Source organism: Zalophus californianus, chromosome 11 (genome assembly GCF_009762305.2).
Source record: "Zalophus californianus isolate mZalCal1 chromosome 11, mZalCal1.pri.v2, whole genome shotgun sequence".
Taxonomy (NCBI): Eukaryota; Metazoa; Chordata; class Mammalia; order Carnivora; family Otariidae; genus Zalophus; species Zalophus californianus.
In genome coordinates this window covers 39,288,232-39,312,827 of record NC_045605.1, presented here as the reverse complement: position 1 = coordinate 39,312,827, position 24,596 = coordinate 39,288,232, and the positions used below count along the sequence as shown (strand labels likewise).

At 36.6% G+C, this 24,596-nt stretch overlaps 1 protein-coding gene across 2 annotated transcripts in view; it reads right to left on the bottom strand.

The window, feature by feature from the left end:
- Positions 1–250: 250 nt before the first annotated feature.
- SLC36A4 (solute carrier family 36 member 4) overlaps positions 251–24,596 on the bottom strand; it is a 51,554-nt gene continuing 27,208 nt past the window's right edge. For both annotated transcript variants that reach the window (XM_027579364.1, XM_027579365.1), the window contains 5 exons: positions 23,918–24,145; positions 21,671–21,769; positions 15,077–15,246; positions 9,459–9,628; positions 251–4,588 (listed from right to left, as the gene is read on the bottom strand). In XM_027579364.1, the coding sequence (XP_027435165.1) occupies positions 4,287–4,588; positions 9,459–9,628; positions 15,077–15,246; positions 21,671–21,769; positions 23,918–24,145 (969 nt within the window). In that variant the 3' untranslated portion in view covers positions 251–4,286. The remainder of the gene's footprint in view (positions 4,589–9,458; positions 9,629–15,076; positions 15,247–21,670; positions 21,770–23,917; positions 24,146–24,596) is intronic.

Below are 24,596 nucleotides of genomic sequence, written 5' to 3'. Positions count from 1 at the left end.
CGAAGGCAGACGCTCAACCACCTGAGCCACCCAGGCGCCCTGTCCCTTCATTTTTAATCAACTGCTCTTAAATCTTAGAGGCACATAATATCAGCTTCCAAGGCTGAAGGTCACATGACAAAGAATTAATCACAAAGACTCATTAAAATGGTATGACTGGGCTATACTAGTGCCATTTTCAGCTCATGACATTTGTCAGTATCATTTAACCTTACAGAAGACAAATTCATTTAAAAAGGCATTTGCAAGCAAAATAATTATATTTTATTGAGAATTCAGAAGAGTTACAGTACTTTAAGACAGTTTTTTTCATGTTGTAAAGAAAAATAAGTTAAAAGAAAAAGAATTGACTCAAGTGCAATGATATTTCAAACTAACAAAAAATCATTTTGAAAAACACAAAAATCCACAGCTTAATTTATTCATGGTATAAGCATTTACTTTCCTGTTTATCAAGAAAACTGTAATGGAATAATTTTTGGAGTGATCTTTCAACACATCCTCTTTCTGGTCCCAATTTAAATGGTATGTTAACATTAGTATCTAATTCACATGGATTATGGGTGTGTGTGTGTCTGTGTGTGTACGTGCATAAGAACGAGCTAATTTTAATATGACATTTTAAGAGAGTAAGTTGTCATTTCATTTATCACAGGGTAATAAATAGCCTTTCCAGTCATTTCTTAAGTATGTTTTCTTAGCTCCTAGGTGAAAACCACTTTCATTAAGGCGTTTAGCTGAGTAAGCACTTGGGGCATAAATAAGATTATTCATAACAAAGTCTTAACTATTACAGTCAGCCATTTAATGTTAGGAAGTATCTTGTTACACCTTTTAGATCAAAGTTCTCAAATTTTCTTATGAAGGGAGAAGCTAGTTCAGCCAAAACGAACCAAACAGACTCATTTAGGAAAAAAAAAAAAAAACTCATTTTACACGATCAGTGGTCTGTATTTTTGCCAAATCTTATTCCTCAACAGAAAATATTCATTGGGCCACTGGTATTCTTTTCAAATTTTTATTTATGATTTCCATTACCTCTGTTCTGTGTCTTCTTTTTTAACAAAGAAAGGAGAACTGAGGTCGAAACCTAACGTAAACAAATGTACTACTGAGATGCTGTACGGGCTGACATCTACAGTGAAGAAAGCCACAGGTAAGCTCCGCTAACAACTGTGCTTTGCCACAGCTGGAAATGGCACTAATGTGGCACTTTAATTCATAGTTCCATTAACATTTTTATAGTGCCTTGCAGTTAGGCAGTTTTCCTGCAACTATTCGGAAAATACTGAATTAAATTAGGCCCTGTTAGGAAGCATAAAATGCTTATAAAAACGTTAAGTGCATTGCCTAGATGAGAGGCAGAACCGGTTTTAAGAAAGGGGAATTCAGCAAGGACAGAATTAAAACATAATGTGGCATTTGCTGCTCCAGTATACTTTCTTATTTGATAACATCATACAGATTGGTCTTTAACCAAGGAAAAACCCTAGTTCTTATTTAATTGTGGAGAAATCTGACCATGTGGGGAAAAGAAGATCCTCTGATAAAAAATATATATATATCTGAAAACCAGTGTTTTGACAAGTTGACTCTGAAACTGGCGACACCCTTTTGAAGTTAAGGGACTAATGATAACTGACTTGGAACAGAGGTCAGCAGAGGTAAGTGAAGCTTTCCTTTCTCCCCCATCTCAGCGTTAGAAAAGGCTCTAGGCACCTGATTAGCTTTCAGAGAAGGGGGTTCTTTATTGTGGCAGATGAAACGCTGCAGTCGTCTGAGCCATAACGTAATGGACCAAGATACCAGATATACAATTTGACAAGTGCAATCGCTCTCATCTGTCCAGGCCCCAAAATGAAAGCAACAGCTGGTCTCATCAAAATAGCTTCTCTAAGAATCTTTAGAAAAGGTGTGGGACTCATTAAAACTAAATTTTCAGAGGAAAAAATATTGCCAGATTTTTTTTGCAAATAAAATACATCATCAAAAATCCTTAAGTAAGGGTGCATTTATGCTTCACATCTAAACAGTTCCTTGTTAAGGATTAAGACTAGTCTCTCCCTTTTTAGCCCCTTCTTTTGCCATTTCAACTTTTCTCTTGTATTTAAAGTATCGGTGATTTAGTGGACTAAGTACTGGCTGTTGATTCAGCACTCGCTGCATAAGGAAGCCTGGCTGATAATGCGCTCAACATTTTGTTCGTGCGAAATCTAAAATTTATTTATTGCTATGATATTTGATTTGATGAATTAATAAGGAAAATAAACAGGTCAAAGTATAAAAATAAAATTTCATGCATAGACTAGAAATATCTGAAGAGACAAAATAATAGTGCTTTCTATTAAATAACGGTTTTCAAGTCATTTTACACCACGTTACACATTTTTAAAAAACAACTTAATTTATTCTTAGAAACACAATTATACAACAAGTTTCAATGACGATTACTTTTCCTATGACTTTGCCCACATTCTCTCAGTATGACTAAAAGCTCAACAGAACAGATTTGATATAAAAGTATCACAAACAATTATTGGTGATATCTAATGTAAATGTTTAAAAAAAGTTTGATTCTTATGAATTTGTACAAAAATAAAGCTTCTGATACTTTGTTAGAATTGTATTTGATGACTCATTAATAATGCAAAGCAAAAAATAGTTGAACTAAGTTAACATTTATATATAAAAATACAGAATACACACACTACAGTGATCTTGATGATATCTTACAGTATTACAAATTAGAGTACCATCAGCCTGATTAAAAAGTTCAACATGTTTTAAAGTATGGATTTTTTAAAAAGTCAAGATTCTTAATGTTTTAAATGTAAAATTTTTCATTTTTATGTCAACTGAGATTGTTTTGGTTAATAACTGGGCTTGACAAATATGGAGTAATAAAAGGTATTTCTCTGGAAGAAACCTGGAGTGTCTCAAGATTTAGTAGTCTATTATTGCCTTGATTTTTCCTCAGCACAAATTTCTTTATTTTTTTTTTTTATTCTGCCCATTTAGATCAGTAAAAGGCTATAATGAAAAAGCCACAGGGCTGGAAGGAATACACATATCCTGTATTTTGTCAGATACCTATTTTCTGCCATTGAGAAAGATGGTGCCTACAAAACCCAAAAAGGGAAGAACTAATAAGGAGAGTTTGAGCCACAAACAGAGTGGCTGGGTACCTTCTACTAGCCAGCAGTTAAACCGGCATGTGATTTCTATTTTTTAAAACAAAACAAAACAAAAAACTTCTTTCTCTTGTTGGGGTTTATTTATATGGCTATAATACATGCTTTTCAGAGTTCTCTGATTTTTATGGTTGGGTCACATATACTATTCAAAGATCACTGGCTTTCCAAGTGTTAAAATATAATTAAATAGATGCAACACTAAAGACTAACTGGACATAATTTATTCCTTTTCCTGGATGTGATGTAAAAAATAAAAAATCCTGACTGGATTTTCGACTGGGGGGGTCAAAAGATCAGGTTCTCTTGCTTGATCTCAAAGCTGAGTGGTCTTGACCAAGTTACTTAACCTTTCTGTGCATGAATTTCCTTAGGTAAGAAATAAGGGAATTGTGTTGGATAAACCTTAAAGTCTCTTTCAAATTTGACTGAGACACTAAGTCAGGATCCCACACAGTGACTCAGAGTTTTCATTGTGCAGATCAACTACCATCATAAAATAGTGTAGAATAATTCTGGTTGTAGGGATTTCTGATGTTAACATTAGGGTTAATGAGTCTTCTATCCTTCCAGGGATGAATTGTAAGTATTTGGCTCTCTAGTAAAAACACAATTTAGGACATTTTTACATTATACACAAAGTACACTTTGATATTCACCGAGATAGTGGGAAGATTTTTGTTAACTATGTCCTTCTTTGATTCTCTTATTGTTAGAACCCTGTTCTCCCCTCAACTGGGTGGGGAAAGAGGAGCATGGGTATAAAAGAGAATCTTCATTAGAGTATTTCTGATTGATTGAAGAATAGTGGAAGTCTTTTTATTCTTTAATTTTTCTACATTTTGTTAATTTTGATTTAAAAAATTTTCAAAACTAAATTTTTTGAAATTATTGCTAATAGTTAAAACCAATAATCTGTCATAGTTTACCACTATGGGTAAAGAATTACAGTCTACTACTAAAATACCATTACTGTGCCAAAAGAAAAGAGAATTTGGTTCTATTTTTAAGCACATGGCAATATGTTCTACTAGTTCTTATTTTCATCATTTTCAGAATCGAGACAAAAGGAGAAGACTCATAATTCTGTTTCCACTATTTCAAACCAGATGGAAAGCAGGTTGAATTCAAATTTAGAGGACGGTTTTGTGGCACGCCAACTTTGGGAGTAGGATAAATAATTTCTTCCACAGTTACATATGTACCTAAGAAGAATCCCACAATGCCAGTGAATGCTATGGAAGTATTTTTCAGGACCATCCACAGGCTGTAGTGTTCCTTAGAGAATGTAAGAATCTCAACGAAAGGTGGCAGGACCAAGGCCAGGGTGCTGCTGCTCACAGCCCCGACCAAGGAAATCACAGCATCCAGCCGCGGGATCAGAATCGCTCCGGCACCTAGGAGATGAGAAGCCATCGTCACCTTACTTACATACTTAGTACTTAAAGGAGTACTAAATGTAGATAGTGGGTATGGCAACTCTACTTGCCTTTATAACTTTTCTGAATTATTTCAAAACGAAAAGTTAAAAAAAATAACAACAATAACGTACCACTGCTTTTGACCCGATTTTCGTCCAAACTGCCGGCAGGCTTTCCAAAAAGCTCTGATCTGGCACCTTCTTGGTCCTACTTACCCTTCTCTTGCCAAGGACACCAACAGAGCACCTGTAAAAACCCAGACTCCCATTCCTTCCTCAAACGTCCTAAAACGGCCCACTGATGGACTTGCTGAGGGTCTGCACCGGCCCCCAGAAATAACCCCGGAGCCCGCTCACAGTGGACTCACAGCTATGTCACCCTGCTACCAAGGAGGATTTCATCACCGCAGTTCCGGCTTTGGGGGCTCCACTGACGCGGGTGTTGGCGCTCCCTAACTTGTCTCCTAAAGCTACCATCTTCCCTCTAATCTTTTTTATCCCTCTTTTCTATGTATTTACTTTGAGAGAGAGAGCGAGCAGGGGGAGGGGCAGAGGGAGAGAAACTCAAGCAGGCTACCCACTGAGCATGGAGTTCAATGCGGGGCTCGACCTCACAATCATGACCTGAGCCAAAATCAAGAGTTGGGTGCTAAACCGACTGAACCACCCAGGTGCCCCATCCTCTCTTTTTATTTCTCAGTTTACATACTTTTGCTTTTCTCATTTCTAGCATCCTGGTCTCTTGCTGAACTTTCTTGGTGTATATATAATTTAACTTGGGCTCTGTAATTAACTCTTCCGTTTGCAGCTTGGGGCTCTCAGTGTTTTTCACGAGGATGTGGTATTAATTTGGAACGACTAGGTTTCTTGGAAGTATTTATTTCCTATTTAATTTCTTTTGAAAGCTAAAACCCTAAAAGTTATTTTGAAATCATAAACCTAGCCTCACACCTAGAGGACTGAAGTGTGTAAACATTCCTAAATAAGATACATGACTTTGAAGATGTTGCAGCTCTAAACTAGAAATGCTTGATAAAGTGGGTTCTCTGTTGAATAGATGCTTGCTACATTCTTTTAACATTTTTCTCCAGGGAACTATAATCGTAACTCCCAAACAAAATTAGGACCTTTCAAATTTCATTGACAACATCCATTTCATGGGGGACACACTTCTACCTACTTATACTACATGGCAGTATAAAAGGAAGACCCGACAAGCAGGACTAGAACATTGCCATCTGAAGAGCCTTTCATTTAGGAATTCATTTCTCCTCATTCATGTTTTTCAATAATCCAGCTGTTATTAGTAAAAATCAAGTGAAATATGGTTGGAAAACCATGTGGAGGAACACCATAGGTTTTTTAGAATTTGTTCATTCAGACCAGAATTCCATTTATCAAACACTTTCATTTTTTTATTTTTTATTTTTTCAAAGATTTTATTTGAGTGAGAGAGAGAGAGCACAAGCAGGGGGAGCAGCACGTGCCCCACTGAGCAGGGAGCCCGATGCGGGACTCGATCCCAGGACCCTGGGATCATGACCTGAGCTGAAGGCAGACGCTTAACTGACTGAGCCACCCAGGTGCCCCTTATCAAACACTTTTAAATCATGAAATTTATCAATTAGCTGAAGTCATCCCTTAAACTTTATATAATCAATAGATATTTGCTAGTTAAAAAATGGCTTGAAGTGTTATTTGGTAATGCTATTAGTCGATAAGGAAGAGAAATATATATATTTAGGCAAATCTGATATATAAAAACTCCAAAAACAGGAAGTCAAAGGATAGTCTGGGATACGGAGAATTTATTCATTATAAATATTTACTATAGGATTACTGTAAATAGGCGGCCCTATGTCATTTACAGACAGGTGTTATGAATAGATCTATTAAATACTAATTAAGTTTATTCAGTATTTTCCAAAACTATATTATAGAGAAAAAGAATGTATCCTTAAGGCACAAAGTTTCCTCTCATAAAAAAAAAAAAAATCCCATTTTAAGTCCATTCTTTGCATCTGCAGGGTGAAAACACAGAGAAGAAAATATAGAGAAAAAAACAAAATACTGGATATTATAACATCAACAACAAAACTGTGAGGAACACTCCAACACATACATTTTCATTACACAATAATTAATGGTACTCCCCATGTACTGCCTGACCAGAATATGAGGAAGATACAGCTTTCCTCACCTGCAACGGCAACTAACTGAAATGAAGGATTTTAGTGTATCTTCTCTAGTATTCCACAAACTACTAAGATTTATATTTTTTGGTACTTTGCAGTCATATCTCCTAAAACTATAGAGCAAACTCCTAAGGCCAAAAAATTTTCAAATTAGAAATAGGAGAAAGATCAACGAATTGGACAATAGAAATAAATAGTACTTAACATATTTTACAGATTCAATTCAAACATGAAATTAAACACTGGTCTCTGGGGCGCCTGGGTGGCTTGGTCGGTTAAGCGTCTGCCTTCGGCTCAGGTCACAATCCCAGGGTCCTGGGATCGAGCCCCACATCAGGCTCCCTGATCAGTGGGAAGTCTACTTCTCCCTCTCCCACTCCCCCTGCTGGTGTTCCCTCTCTTGCTGTGTCTCTCTCTGTTAAATAAATAAATAAAATTTAAAAATAAAGATAAATAAACACTGGTCTCAGTGTTGGTTATAATTCCAAGTTTCACAGTTCTTTCTACAGGTTTGCTTGTAAGATGAAAGGTACTTATTGTAGCTGATGGTGGCTGTCGGCCAGCTTCTACCCACCCCTCCCTCACCTGTGAGATGCCTCTATAGCAAGTAAATGCAGAGAGAAAACAGGTAGAAAAGAGTCTGACCCATCCGTCCAAGCTTTTGAGTTCCGCTAAGAAGATGCTTTGAAATGGTGATTTAAATGCTAAATAGAGACTTGGGCGTAACCAACACAATCCAAGCTGATAAGCTCACTACTCTGAACATCAATACTACAAACTTGGAAAGGATTATGGGACACTGAAAGATACTCAATTTTCCAAAGCACACCCAGCTGAGCTTCCACTCTCACTGCTAGTGTCACACAGCCTGCTCTGTGGACATTGCAGGGTCCCATCAGCTGTCCACACACCCATCCATAAGGATCCTGCCCCCAAAGCTTGTCAAGTGCTTTAAAGAACAGATAAAAAACAGTCCTGTCATGCATATCAGCTGGCTTTTACTTTAATTTGGAAGCATGTGCCAAAGACTCCAGTGAAGCTCAGTGTCCGATGATGTGTCGCAGTAAAGTAGAAGGGAATACTACCTGGTCTGTGTTCTCTTTGTCCAAAGCATGCCGTAACTGTAATCCTCGGTTACCATTGAGTAGCTTTAACTATTTTTAACTAAAAAGAGAGAAGCAGCAAAGAAACACTGGCCATTCTCTGTGTCATGAACTCAGCTCCTGAGGAGAGCCCCTGGCTTCTGGGAATAGACTCATGGTAGTGGATGTACAGACAGATCGCTTTGACATAACATGGTGGCCAGTGTGAAGAAGTAGGTGAAGTTACTTGAGCTATCACAAGTTATTAAATCCCATTAACATTTTCTTCAAGCTCCTTCAAGTGAACTTTAGTTACTAATTTTAAAAGGAGATATGCTTTCAGAACAGAAGTCTTACATCTATGACAAAAGGATTTGTACTGAAATCAGCCTTTTTATTTAGTACAGTTGTTAAAATATCAATAAAACCAATGTGTAAGAAATATTTTAAAATGTCTCAAAACAACTTTTTCCTACTGAATGTTTTCTTTGTCATCAGAGTTTGGGCTCCTTGACTTCACTCCTCAATATGATTTACCTTATTGTTGCTATAATTCATTTAAATGATTAATTCGGAAAAAAGTTTTTACTTTTCCCAGCTTTGCTTTTTCTTTAGATCTAGGCTAAGCTCCACCCCAAGCTGCTCACTGAAATTTATAGTTGCCCCTAATTTCTAGCTCTCTCATTCTCTCACCTTGACTGGGCCAAGATGGTTACTCGTATCTTCCACAGAAAGCTGACCCATTTCCAATGGTCCCTGGTACCATTCTAGACAATCACTGGTTCAGTATCATGGTCATCTTATATTTGTAGTTACAACAATAATGGTGACAATTATAACTTCTGGCTACTTTGTTAATATTCTTAAACCCTACAGAAATGCCATGAAGGAAGTCTTTCTTCATTTCTCATTTGAAAAAAGAGGGGCTTACAGATGGCATGGAACTTGTCTAAAGACACCAGCAGGTGAGTGGTAGGTTTGAACCGTCAGATCAGTGTGACCCCAAAACTCACACTATTTCCACTGTACCAAAACCAAGCTTCTTCTCCACAGGTCTCCATAATTAGTGCTCCCTGGTGGAGGCATTTTATAATGTGAAACCTTAAGACAAGATGACACACATTCCTTCAAATAATAAGCAAGATTAGTCACTGAAATTATTAAAGACCAAAACAAAACCAAACCCATTTCTATAGGTAGTCATGGAGAGTTAAACTGTTAAATATACAAAAGTTAGCAGAAATAAAAAAAACCCAAGGAAAACTAAAACTGAACTAAAATGTATTATCAACAATATAAGGGGTCCCTGACGCACCTTATTTAAATATGTTTTAATCACTACTGATGTAGTTTTCAAAATAATAATTTGATTAGTTCTTTTAAGTATAATAGGCTCTGGTTTATGTTTTTCTTATACAGTAGTAGAATAACAGAATTTTAATCCAAAAAGTATCTCAGCTATGTAAACAAAATTGTTTTTAAAATATTAAAAAATATACTTTAAGTAGCTTCATTATACGAAATTCAACAAGAAAAACTTATGATGATATAAATGTGTAGTAATACTTACACGTAATAGCAACCAAGAAGGACCTTATCGCAAATTCACAGATTTGTTTCCATTTAGCATGAAATTTGGATGTGATCACAGGGATGATGATCTCTGCCGGAACATAGAACTGAATTGAATATGTCACAAAGATGCCAAAGGAATATAGAATTTTCACTGATTGATACAACCTGTTAAAAGAATATTTTAAAATTCAGTCATTCTTTTTTTCCCCAGATTTACTGAGGTATAACGGACGACACTGTAGGTAAAGTGTACAACATGACTTGATGTCAGTATACACTGTAAAAGGATTCCCACCATCGAGTTCATTAACACCTCCATCACCTTGCATATTTGCTTTTTTTTTTTTTTTTTGGTCTTTGTGGTGAGAACACTTTAGTTCTACTCAGCAAATTTCACTTATACACTACACTGTTACCAACTATGGTCACCACATTATACATTAGATCCTTAGCATTTCTTCACCTTACAACTAAAGTTTGTACTCTTCTATCAAACTCTCTTTTTCCCCCTCCACCAGCCCCCTGGCAACTGTTAAGTCTACTCTGTTTATGTGAGCTTGATATACATATATTTTTTAATTAGTTAGTTTTTTAAAAATTTTATTTATTTTAGAGAGACAGAGCAAGTGTGAGTGAGCAGGGGGAGGGGCTGAGAGAGGGAGAGAATCCTCAAGCAGACTCCCTGCTGAGTGCAGATCCTGATTGGGGGGGGCTCCATTCCAGGGCTCTGAGATCATGACCTGAGCTGAAATCAAGAGCCAGCCACTTCATCGACTGAGCCACCCAGGCGCCCCTATATATACATTTTTAGATTCCACCTATGAGTAATACCACACAGTATTTGTCTTTCTTTCTCTGCCTGGCTTATTTCACTTAACATAATGCCTTCCAGGTTCATCTACACTGTTGTCTTAACATGAATCTGGCTTTCTTCTTTTATCTTTAATGTTAAGATAGGTAAGAAATCCAACACAAACTTAGGCCAATATCTTACTAATTAAATGTTTATTTAAAAAAAAAGCCAACTGATCTCTACTAAATTTCTAGATGACTGGTGACAGTTCATTTTGACAAGCCTACAGAGCTTGAATGTGGCAATGCTAAGGTTTGCTGGAAAGATTTCATTTTAGGCTACACTGTGTTCCATGAAGAGTTAATGTTTTCTCAATTCTCTTAAAAACTGAGCATACTGTTATGTCTTTGATAACTTATTGATCTATATATAGAAGAAAACTTCACATTGAACTCTGAGTTACAGTTCTCCTTGCTTAAGAATCTTGGTATGTGTGTCATTCGTTGCAGAAATGTCATCATTCTTAGGTCCAAAAAGAGGACATTTTAACTGGTTTCAACTTAAAAAGTTCTCCAGATTCTATAGGAATTCCACCTATGTTAAAGTTATATTAATAGGGAAATTAGGTTTGTTAGGTTGGGTTGATGCCCAGTGCGTAAGAATTTGTTTTGAATGTTCAGTTTTATAAGTATCTTTAGATTTCTACATTGTAGATAGCCTCTTGTCAAAATCAGTATGCATGTCTGGATAGAGACTTCGGTTGTCTGGCAAAAGAACACTTTTCAAATGTTGATAACGGCACAGAGAGAAAATGTAGAATCATAGGACTCAGAACATTATAGAGCCTACACTCTTGGGTTACAGATAATAAAATTATGTTGTGTTTTTTGAAATCTTGAATATTTTACAATAGTTAAAATAAAAAACCCAACTGCTCTTATATCCTTTAAGAAAACAACTGGAGAGGAGACCGTGGATCAAATGTGCCGCAGCATTAGGGGTAGTGGTTAACACACATGTCCTCTTTAGGCAGAATCATCCTTGATAGTCCCAGTCTTCCCTTAAGAGTCCTGCTTTCCCACCTGCAAAGCCTATGCAAGGGAAGAGTGTTTCTTTCTTAGGAAAAAATGAAATCCTTTTAAAGAGATACGAAATATTCCACTTTCGGTAAAGAAAGGCCTCAACATTAATTAGACTTTAAGCTTATTTCTGATGTCCCAAGGTTTAAAGTAGCAAAGATTATAAACAGTTCCCTAAACTGCAGCCACGTGGGAAGGAATTCCAGAAGTCTCCTCCCATAATATATGCATCATAGGAGTGAGTAAGAGAAAGGAGAAAAGTCAAGTAGAAGTAGATTCGAAAATACTACAAACATAATTAAAGCACAAAGGAACTCCTTAGGGCTAGCAACAATAAAATCTTAATTTTAAAACGATTTCAGGATATATTTCTCAGCTTGAGACTTAAAGTTTAAATATAAATGGTCAAGTTACTGCAATGCACAGAATAACTGAAACACTCCTGCTCCATATACTCTGATATGTAATTGTAGACAATTAAATGAATATTCTTATCAGTTTATTAGAACATTCCTTTTGTTCAAATTATCTTTTAACTTACATGTTTTTAAATATGGTTAACAATATATTTAAAAATACATCATTATGCACATAGGTATAATTACTTTTCTATTGATTTAAAACAAGTTATACAGGCTAAGAATACGGTTATTATTAATGCAAGTCAATAAGATTAATTAGGTACACAGAGTACAAATGGGAAATAAAATGGTATGAGTCTTTTAAAAGCTAATATACATGCTATTTATCAACCAAAAAAGTGTAATAAAGATGTTTAAGAAAAGCACTGCAGTCTTTTGAAATCAATTTTTCTATTTTGACTTCTTTTCTAAGAATCTATTAGTTTCTATGTTTGACATCTATATTTTCAATCACTCTATTTTTCTCTAATCAACTTTTCTATAGATATTACCAACCTTTGTTCTCATTTTGGTTTTAAGCAAGCATCTATGTACTCAGTTGTAGAAATGAAGAGTTGAAAGAAGAATCTACCCTGTAAACTCTCTCTCCAAAGGCTAAAAAACTTTCTTAAAGTTGTAAGAATTTGTTTTGAAGATATAGGAGACCATAAACAAATTTTAAATAACACTTAAAGCACAGTAAAAAGTATTTTAAAATTCACTGCCAAAGTTTTTTTTTTTTTTTAAGATTTTATTTATTTATTTGACAGAGAGATAGAGCCAGAGAGCACAAGCAGGGGTAATGGCAGAGGGAGAGGGAGAAGCAGGCTCCCCGCTGAGTAGGGAGCCCCATGCGGGGCTCGATCCCAGGACCCTGGGATCACGACCTGAGCTGAATGCAGACACATAACAACTGAGCCACCCAGGCGCCCCTACTTATCATCTTTAAAACACATTCTTTGCTTCAAAATCTAAATGTGATACACTGAATAATACTACTCATAACTAGTTTTAAAAGGTGATACCTCAATCAATAAACAGTTAATAACTTGGAGCTTCTCTAATCCATACTTGCTTTATCCTGGGGCTGCTTTCTAATTCAGCATTTTCTTGTAGCACTACCCGTTCTGAATTCTGAGAACGTAAGTCACATGGCATCAAAAGCCCTTTACAGCTTCCCATCACTAGCAGCTATGAGCCCCCTTGGCTCCTGTGACAGCCATCGGCTTTTATACCAACAATAACCAGTACACTGCACGTTCTCTGACTTCCTGGACCTATTGCCTGAAGCACAGGGAGGGAAAGGAAGAAGAGACTCATACATAGTACATCAAGAAAGAAATTTTAGATACAAGCCTATGATCATTCCGGTCCAAACTTCTCATTTTACAGAAGACTATCGCTATATAAAGACAAGCATCTCCTCTGCAGTATTCCTGTCATGGCTGTTATTTTAACCATCCCAGAGGCAGAGACCATAAAGAAATGGACAGCAGGCCACAGAAGGCTTATCTCCACAAGGAAAAGGAATTAGCCAACACAAGTTCTCTGAAAGAGAATTATGTATCTTGACTTGCTTTCCGTTTTATTCCAGATTTTTGTTTCTTAGGATACATGTACTATCCTTTCCTCTAAATGAAAAGCAGGTGACTAGCTGGGCTTTCTTGAACAGAGACAAGGATGTGATGGTCCCTTTTTAATCAAGACTTTGCAACTAGTTCTAAGTGTAAAGCCGTACGAGGGATAAAGTGAGAGGCAGGAAGGGGGTGCAGAAAAAGGCAAGGATTACACAGAGCTACCGCAGGGGCAGCAGGGCTCCCTCGAGACTCAGTTGTGAACACCAAAAGCATTCCCTGCTTGTCTCTCCCACTGTTCTTCGCCATGCTCTTGACTCTCTGGGAATAGGAACATCTTAACTTGACATGCATGCATACTCCCCCTTTGATCCCTTCTCTCTTTAAATACTTCTGTGAAGAAGAGTAGGGAAGAATTCTGAGATTATTTCCACTTACATTTTATATTTGACTTATTAAAAGTACTTGTCAATTTTATTTATAAAATTATTCTTCAGATTTATTCTAAATATTATTCTAAGTGGGGAAAATACTATTTTCTAGACATTATATAGTATTTGAAAAAAAAGAATTATGCTACATAGTTTTTAGCGTTGATCATCTCTTATATTAAGCTGTTTAAGCTTCTAGCCTGTATTAAACTATTATAAAAAGAGGCATATTTGGAAGAAACAAAATTATAAAAATAACTATAACATAAGTTAATGAAATAAGTGCTTAAAGTTATATAACTTGTTTGTGATCATGTCTCTAGTCTGAAATGAAGGTATAACATTTGACATGTTTCCACCATGAAATACATTTATAAAATGTGTCATAGCTAAAGTAGAATTATAATTTAAAAAAAATGAACACACTACATGTTTGCTCCTTGTGCAACCTGGAAATTATTCTGGTACATTCTATCACCTATATGCATTTGTTCTTACAGCATTTTCGACTCCAATAAAAACCCAGGGTTCAGATGACTACTGAGAGGTAGACAAACTCCCAAGCTACCAATAGGAAGCCAGTCAGAACACGTAATATTTAAAACCATCTCAGGTTTCACAGACTTCTATCCAAGCAGCTCAGCGAGCAGTGGGACATCAATTAAATGAGCAATTTAACATTTATTCTTTGTATTTGTCAAAACTAAGGAGTCACTTTCCATTTTATAAATAAGGGAGCACGTCTACATGGTAATTGCTGCCAATACTTTTTAAAAAATCTCCAGAGACCAATCTCTGGAAGAAGGAAAAAACCCTCTGTATTGCTTCATTTTGCAGAATATGGTTCTAATATTAAGAGAATATTAAGATGCACCATATTATTTTTTAATAATGTGTCCTATCTGTGTTCCGAAAGGATCTAGGGTACAAACCATATTAAGGCTGATCAGTAAAATAGTGAGGGTCATAAGTGATGGGTTTTATTATTTTATCAGGAATCCAGAGTGTTGGGTTTTTTGGCAGCAAGTATAAGTATTACATTTTTTATTACAGCGAGTCCATAGTAAAAGAATCCATATTTTACTTTTATATTTTACTCAAATTTGGAATATGCTACAATTTTTAATCTTTTTAAAGAATCCCAAGCAAATGTGTAAAATCATAGACGGTCTCCTCTGAAGATTATGAAAAAATTCTAGGTTACACAAATAAGTCACAATAAAATTTTTAAATGTTTAAGCCACAAATCCAAAAATACACCTTTATCACCAAATATTGGTAAGCTATATCTATAAAGTATACAAACTAGGATTAACAAAACTCATATCTACCTACCATACATCCTGGGGAAGATTTAAAGTTATGCTGCCTTTGATTTCATCACGGAAACACATATATCCTAAGGTAGCTAATGTTACATACAAGGTTGTAACAATTCCCATGCCAATATTCAATGCTTGGGGGAAACGTTTTGATTCTTTCATTTGATTTTCCAGTGGAAGAACCTAAGAAGAGAATGCAGGAAATACAAGTAATTTAAAACAATCTAGTATCCCATCTTATATATATGCAAATTATGCTTTCTATAGTTTATATGCACATTTTATTTCCTTTAAAATAACACATAACTGCTGAATATTTTTCTTGGTGCTATATATATTTTTTACACTACAGATTTTCAAATCCTTAAAATAAAAAGATCTGAAATTAGCTCTTAGCAGGGAAATCTGTCAGATTTTTTAAAATAAACTTTTTAATTTGGAATAATTTTAGATTTACAGAAAAGTTGCAAAGATAAACAGAAAACTCCCATATACCCCTAACCAGTTTGTCCTATTGTTAACATTTTAAACTACCAAAGTACATTTGTTACAACTAAGAACCAACATTGGTTCATTACTATTAAACTCCATATTTTATTTGGATTTCACTAGTTTTTCTACTAATGTCCTTTTTCTGTTCCAAGGTCCCTTCCAGGATGCCACACTGCATTTTGTCACCATTATCTCCTTGGTCTTCTCTGATCTGTGATGGTTCTGCAATCCTTCCTCATTGCTCATTATCTTGACAGTTTTAAGGAGCACTGCTTAGGTATTTGGTATAATGTCTCTCTGCTGGGGTCTGTCTGATATTGTCTGCTGTCTGTACACTGGGATTATAGGTTTTAGAACAAGATACCATAGAGGTGAAATGCCCTTCTCATCACACATGCTATCAACATGATTTGTCACTGGTGAAATTAACTTTGATCACTTGGTTTAAGGCTGTGTTTGCCAGGTTTCTCTGCTTATAAAGGTCTTTTCTTCTTTCTCATCATATTCTGTTCATTGGAAGCCAAGTCACTAAATGTAGCCCATAGTCCAGGGACTGGGGAGATTAAGCCATACCTCCTGGAGGGGAAGTATCTACATAAATTATTTGGGAATCCCTATATATGTATTTATTTAACCATTTATTTATATTAGTATGCATTCATATATATTTGTTTTATACTGTGAATATGAACCCAAAACATTTATTTTGTTGCTCATATTGTTCCAGCTTTGGTCATTGTGAATTCCATCAGGTTGCTTCCTATATTCCTTTGCATGCCTCCGTTCTTTTGTTTTGTTTTGTTTTAGTATTTCCATACTTTCTATCACTACAAGATGCTCCAGACTCATCTTGAATGTCCTTGTTTCAGCCCTAGAATCAGACCTTTCTCCAAAGAACTTTGGTTCTTTTGTTGTAGAATGGTATTTAGAAGTCAAGATCTGGGTGCTGGGTGTGCCTGTAGCTACTATGTATCTCTCAGCTGAAGTGATAAGAAATACGTGTATACACACTAACCCAGGTATATTCATGTCTGTGATTGCTTCTATATCTAGCCATTTGTATCTGCTGTCTGTCAATTTAGTGAGATGAAAAAGTTATTTTTATTATATGAAAAAAATCTTGAAAGAAAAGAAAAAAAGGCTAATTGAAGAGTTAAGTTTTTTAAGGCAAATCTTCAGAGGTTTTGGCCATATGATGTGACCATACAGTAAAAGATACTAAGAAATAATAACAGCAAGTATTTACTGAGTACTTACAACGTGCCAGGTATTTTTCTTTTTTAATGAAGATAAAATTGGCATATAACATTAGTTTCAGTTGTAAACATAAGAGTTTGATATTTGTATACACTGCAAAATGATCACCACAATAAGTCTAGTTACTATCCGTCACCATACAAAATTACAATTTTTTTTTCTGTAATGAGAACTTTAAAGAATTACTCTCTTGGCAACTTTCAAATATGCAATAAAATATTATTGCCTATAGTTGCCAGGCAAAATTGGCAAACCTTTAGCTAGACATACCAACTAAAAAGGCGAGAGGGCTCAAATAAATAAAATCAGAAATGAAAGAGATGTTACTACTGATACTACAGAAATACAAAGGTTCATAAGAGACTACTATGGACAATTATATGACAAAAAATTGAGGAAACTGGAAGAGATGGATAAATTCCTTAAAATACACAATCTTCCAAGACTGAATCATGAAGAACTAGAAAATCCGAACAGAAAGATTACTAGTAAGGAGATTAAATCAGTAATTAAAAAACTTCTAACAAACAAAAGTCCAGGACCAGATGACTTCACAAGCAAATTCTACCAAACATTCAAATAATATTTAAATACCTATCCTTTTCAGATACTTCAAGAAAACTGAAGAGGAGGGAATATTTCCAAATTCATTTACTATGCCAGCATTACCCTGATAGCAAAACTGACAAGGACACAAAGAAGAAGAAAGAAGAGGAAATAAGAAGAAGAAGAAAGAAGAAAGAAGAGGAAGAAGAAGAAAAGGAAGAGGAAGAAGAAGAGGAAGAGGGAGAGGAAGAAGAAGAAGAAGAGAAGGGAAGGAAGGAAGGTAGGAAGAAAGGAAGGAAATTGTAAGCAATATTCCTGATGAACATAGATGCAAAAATCCTCAACAAAATATTAGCAAACCAAATTCAACAATACATTAAAAGGATCATATATCATGATCAAGAAGGATTTATTCCAGGGATGCAAGAATGGTTCAGCATCTACAAATGAATTAACATCATACACCAAATTAACAAAATGAAGGATAAAAATAAAAATCATGATCATCTCCATAGACACAGAAAAAGCACTTACAAAATTCAATATCTGTTCATGATAAAAACACTCAATGAAGTGTGTATACAGGGAACATTTCTCAACATAATAAAGGCCATATGTGACAGGCCCACAGCTAGCATCAACTCAACAATGAAAAGTTGAGAGCTTTTCCTCTATGGTCAGGAACAAGTCAAGGATACCCATGCCTGCACTCTTATTCAGGTTAAGTGCTCCTTCAATTCCAAATGATAATCTTGCCAAGTAGAGTATTCTTGGTTGAAGTTTTTTTTCCTTTCAGTACCTGAATATATCATGCTACACCCTTCTGATTTTTCTGGTAAAAAATCAGCTAACAGCCTCATGGGGGTTCCCTTGTATGAAACAAGTTGTTTTTCTCTTATTGCATATAAGATTTCCTCTTTAACTTTTGACATTTTAGTTATGTGTCTCTGTGTGGATCTCTTTGGGTTCATCTTATTTGGAACTATCTGTGGACATGGATGTCTGTTTCCTTCCCCAGGTTAGGGAATTTTCCAGCCATTATTTCTTTATTATTTTATGCCTCTTTTTCTCTCTCCTCCTTCTACAATCCCTATAATGCAAATGCTACCTCTGCCTGGTGTCAAATTCTTCTTTTCTTTTTGCTGTTCTGTTTGCGTGAGTTCCACTGCCCTGTCTTTGAGGTCACTGTTCAGTTCTTCTGCTTCATCTGGTCTGCTTCTGAACCCCTCTAGTATATTTTTCAGTTCAGTAATTGTATTCTTCAGCTTTACAACTTCTGTTTGGTACTTATATTTTTCTTTTGCTTTGTTGAAGAATATCCATTCTTCTCCCAAGTTCCAGGAGCATCTTTATGACCATGACTTTGAATTCTTTATCAGGTAGATTACTTATCTCCATTTCACTAAGGTCTTTTTCTGAAGTTTTGTCTTGTTCCTTCATTTGGAACATATTCCTGCACCTCATTTTTCTTGACTCTGTGTATTTGTTTCTATGTATTAGCTGAAACAGCTACATTTCCCAGTCTTGAAGGAGTGACCTTGTATAGAAGATGAACTCTATCATTCAACCTTGCCCTAGCTCTTGGTTGTCTCTTGGACCTTTGTGATTATCTAAGTAACCTGATTTATTCTTGATAAATTTCAGTTGTTGAGGTGTGCCAAGAGCTGCCAGTGTTCCAATGTAGGGATCTCAGGTGGTAACAAGTTTCAGGATGACTGGAAGTCAGATCCTCAGGCAGCAGCTTTTAAAGTATAGAAATTCACAGTCCTATGGGACCGTAATTGTAAACCCTGCTGGCCTCTAGACCAGGAGATGTGGAGGGTCCCCTGGGGGAACAGTTGTAAAAGTCAAGGTTTCAGATAACTGTATAAGCCCCTTTCTGGGAGGTACCAGCAAGCTGTAACAAGACCAAAGGTGGGCACGAGATGGTATTTCCCTGTTTACATTCCCTGAGAGCGCTTCTGTAGCCTTGAGATATGTGGCAAACCTGAAGCCTGTCCCTCGGGTTGAAGCTTCAGCACCGTAAATAGGCCTTTTTCACTGGCTGACTTGGGGTGCATTTCAGTCTGTTGTCTGTGCAGTGCCCTCAGCGTGGCATGCTGCCAAGAACTGTCATTTCCATTGTTAAAGTCCTATGGGGCCCTGGAACACAAACCCCCCTAGCAACGAGGGCCAGGTGATCAAGGGGCACCCCTGTGTGGACTACACTTGCCCACAGCTTTAGTAAGGCAGGGGAAGAACACTGGGGGCCGGGCACGCCCACCAGTGTTAGCAAGGCATTGGGAGACTGCTGTGTTTGTGAGTGTCCACCTGCACTAGCATCACAGAGGGGGACTACAGATATGGTGCTCACCAGTGCCTCCATCCCTGGAGAAAGTCCCAACTTGTCCCCACCCCTCCAGCAGATGCTATAAGATTAGCAAATGAATCTCCTTCACATAGAGTCTAGGCACCTTTCAAACTGCAGCTTCTATGCTAGGTTCTGGGGCAGGTGAGTCCACATGCAACTCCTTTAAAAGGAGTTTCTCAAATCCCAGCAGCCCTTTGGGTCCTATGGATGTAAGCCCCATTGGGGGCTTGTCTCTCCAGTGCAGGTCTCAAGGGCTGGGCTGCCAGCTGTGGAGCACAAACCCCATGCTCCTTAGGGAAAGGCTCTGGGCTTGTAAGATGCCTGCCTATATTGGGTTGCTGCACCAGGGGTAGAGTTTTTGGTGAGCCCACATCTGTGTCTCTCCTGTCTGTCTTGAGGCGGCCCTTTTGTTCTTTGTTGTGGAGCAGCTGTTCAGCTAGTTTTCAGCTCCTGCCCAGAGACAATTATTCCATATGCAGCTGTAGCTGTAGTGTGTCCAGGGGAGAAGGGGTGTTCAGGATCTTCCCCTACTGCCATCTTGGACCACCCCCTGCCAGGTATTATTCTAGATGCTTTGTAGGCAGCATCTCACGTAGTCCTCACAATAACCCTATGTGACAATAACTCCAGTAATAGCTCTACTTTTTAGGTAAGTCAGGTCCATATGGAAATATTAACTGATTAATAGAAGGGAGAACCATCTGATGTTCTGGAGATAATCCAGACCTGAAATAAGAGGCTATGGTTAAGAATGGTGCCAGTGCAGCTAGAAAAGGAGGAAAGGAAGGAAATTCACATTTATGTAGGCTCTCTCTGGGGTTAGCAACACTGTGGGTGTTTTAAATGTAATTTCATTTATGGGGAAATATGAAAGAAAAATAAACATGCCTTAATTACCAATGGAATAGGGTAACCAGGGACAGAGTGAAAGGAAATGCTCCACTGTTTCAAGCTTGAGCAACTGAAAATAAAACTAAAAGAAACAGGGAAATGAGAAAGTGAAGCTGGTTTTGGATTAAGAAAGTCTATGTCAGACTCGGAGCTGTTGAACTTGAGATGTTAGAGGAACAACTTAACTAGAAATGTCCAATAGTTAACTAGAACTTACTGGTTAAAGACAGAAATGAAAATCTGCAGTTATGTCTGTAACTGTTTAATAAATGGAACTGTAAGAATTTGTGAGAATTCTCTAAAGGAGAATTCAGAGAGAGCAAGAACCCAAGTAAAATAGTATAAAATTGTCTTTGAGGTCTTATTTCATCTGTGGTTCATATAGCTATGTTTAAGTGGTTTCCGTCCCATACCAAACCAACAGACAATGAAACATAAGCTACAGAGCAGCCAGTGATATTCTGTTTTCCCCAAACCTACACATTCCAGGCTTTAAATAAACTGGAAGCGTCTTAAATGGAAATATTTAAGATCTTAGAATCCTCAGGGTGCTTGTATTTCTTGGTATTAGCTTTATGATAACATCATTTCTCAAAACAAATATGATATGTATAAATCTATATGTATAAATCTAAGGGGAGAATTTATATTTGATTCTTCTATGTAATAATAACTTTGTAACAATTTCAATTCACTTCAAATCATCTAGTCTATAAAATATGATGTTTGGGATCTGTCTGAATGTAACCTGGGCTTGGCAGAGTAGATGGAATACAGATAAATCAAAACTGGCCATGAGTCAATTTTTGAAGCTGGGTGATGCTTACACAAGAGTTCATCATGCTATTCTCTAGATTTTGTCTTAGGTTTGAAAATTTCCATAATAAAATGTTAAAAATCATATAAACTAAGCTATAATTCAAGTCTAACCTACAAAACTACAAATAGTATTCTGTCAATGAAGAAAATGGCAACAAAAAAGAAAAATGCATTTTTAAATGTAGTTTGACTACATAAATCTTTGTGTTGACTTAAAAATTTTAAAAATAATAATAAAGAGTAAATCCTTACCACTCCTATGCCTTCAAAAGCAAACACAGCAGTACCAAAAAAGAGTGGGTATTTTTTCCAACCAGCCACTATTGGAAGGTTGTGGGGATCTGGCATATTCTGGAGAAGGAGAGAAAAAATAAAAGAAGTTATTTTAAAGAATTTAAAATAAAGAGCAAAATCATATACTTCTGAGTTTCACAACAGCAAATGTGTGTTATAAAAGTGAATAATTCTTTCAATAAGTAGACAGTAAATAAATACACTTTAAGCATCCTATGTTAAATGTAGCCAAGCTGTTAGGACTTCACTGCCAAAAGCCACTGTTTCCTTGTGCCCGCACATTCCATCTGGGCTAAATGCTCCTGATTACCTGCTTCCACCTTCAAGTCCCGGGCTGTTCACTCTGGGTATGGCTCCTGGCACAACAGGAAATACATAAGCATACTCAATCTGAGCTGAGAGCCATAGTATCAACCACTGCATGGTGTACAGTGAAATCCATTTTCTACTCTGTTTTCATTGCTCTTTCAGTCTCCAAGGTACCTGGTTTCTGACTTTGGCTTTTTACCTCATAACTCTGCTGCTTCCTAGTACAGGTCTCCTCCTGGTCTCAGTGTCTTACTCTTTTTTTTTTTTTTTTTTTAAGATTTTACTTATTTATTTGACAGAGAGAGAGACAGCAAGAGCAGGAACACAAGCAGGGGGAGTGGGAGAGGGAGAAGCAGGCTTCCTGCTGAGCAGGGAGCTCGGTGCAGGGCTCGATCCCAGAACCCTGGGATCATGACCTGAGCCGAAGGCAGATGTTTAACGACTGAGCCACCCAGGCGCCCCCAGTGTCTAACTCTTTACCTAGACAGTTACTATTACCCTTATTATTTGTACATATTCCTTGATTCTGGCTTTGATTATTAGGTCTTGACGCATAGCCTTGTTCCAACTTTCACTAACTGGAAACTCACAAATGCACATCTTGTTCAAGATCTCTGGTTCCATGATGGCTACCTCTTCCAGCCACCCCAAGACTGGTTCCCACTCTGCGCACCATCCTGTGTTCTCTGCCTTACCTAAATGGAAGTGGAATTCAAGGCCAAGGAAAGAGGATGAAAAAAGAAACTGAAATGTGAAAGCATATGGATAATCTGGGAAATAGAGAGGTCTAGAACATCTGAAGCACAGGGAGATTTGTGTGATATAATGGTGATACATGATGGAAAAAAACACAGCTATGGTCAAAATGAAAAGGGTAGTAAGTGTTTGAGTCATTTGATAACACTAACTGTTAGTCAAGACTCACACTGTTCCCTCTACCTAAGGAACTGCCTTTTCTGCTCCACTAACTCTGACATGTTCAGCTAAGGGGTCATGAACTACAGAAAGCCTTATGAGACCTTCCTGCCTGTCTCCTTCCACTCTTACGTGCAATAAGAAAATGGAATTCGGGGGGCGGGTATGCAACGGAGTTTGTAATAAATTGCCAGTGGAGATTTTAGAACAATTGCAGCAATAATATATAAAATGGACTGGATCAGAAAAGAATAGAACAGGGATGCTTGACCTTTTCTGAGTCATTGGCCCCTTTGAGAAATGAAAGCTATACACTGCTCAGTAGAAGAATGCATATACACATACAGAAACATTAAATCTTGCAAATATTTTTAATGGATTTGCAGATCCCCTGAATCCCATCAATCAATTTTTTTTTTTTTTTTTTTTAGGAATACTTCTTTTATTAGGCTCCCCAGACAATGGACAACGAAATCAGTCGAGGTTGCATGCTTCCAGTCAAGAGGTTATGGACTAGGATAGTGGCAGTGAACTGAGGTGGTGGAAAAATAAAGGTTCAGAAGTAAAAGAAAATTATAAAATTATATCTATCCTCCCATCTGGAGACTGGTTCAAATCTTAAAAGAGTAAACAAAACACTAATGAGGTCTTTGTTTCATGTTATACAGTGTGCTGAGGCATGATCCTAAATCACAGCTTACTAGGGTAGGTTTTACGCTCTTCTGCAGCAGTGTCATAAAGCCCAGAAGCATATTTACCAAGATTTAAAACCAGACTGAATACAAAGCCTGTGCTCTATGTCACACACCTTTCCAGCTGATCGGTATCCCCCAAAAGGAGACCAAAGCTGACTGATTATCTCCTGTGTGCCACATAATGAAGTAGGGGTCTTTACATGCCATTACTTTTACCTCCAAAGTAAACAAATAATTTACTTATTAAGAAACACATGACACTCAGTTAAAAACACATTATACTTACCCTAATGACATACTGATAAATTATCACAAGGCTGACAGCCATGGAAATGTTGGCAAGGAATGAAAGTACAAATAGATTCTTTAGCTCACGAATGAAGACCAAAAGAATTATGAATGGAAGAAAGCAAAGCATATATATCCTTAGGTCAATACTTCTTCTCTCACAAGGGTTTGATGAATTGGTACTATTCAAAAGAAACACTTTACTCTCCAGGAATCCTTCATGAACCTATATAGGATTACCAGGAGAATAAGAAAGAGGGGGAAAAAGAAAACTTCCATCAACTTATAAATAAAAAAATATAAAGAAATTTATTATCTATACACTCTATGATAAATTCCTTTACAATAAATCAAATATTTACATTTTTTCAAGATAGTCTAGCTTCCTAGAAATATATATTTATCAAATTTAAAGATAATTAAAATAGGATAATCTTCTTTGCAAAATAACTTCTTTTATCATACTGTAAAAAGAAAGTTCACTAGAAAATTATGAGGATGAATTTACTAATTTATTGTGAAGCTTTGTGCTCGTGATCCCTGCAAAGGTTCAATTTGTTTTTGAGATCATCAAAAGTGGAGGCATACTTGTCGCGGACGACCATATTCTACTCTGGATATCCTACTCTGACTTATTTTCTTCAGAGGAGGAAACAAGCTCTAAGTACACCTTAGAA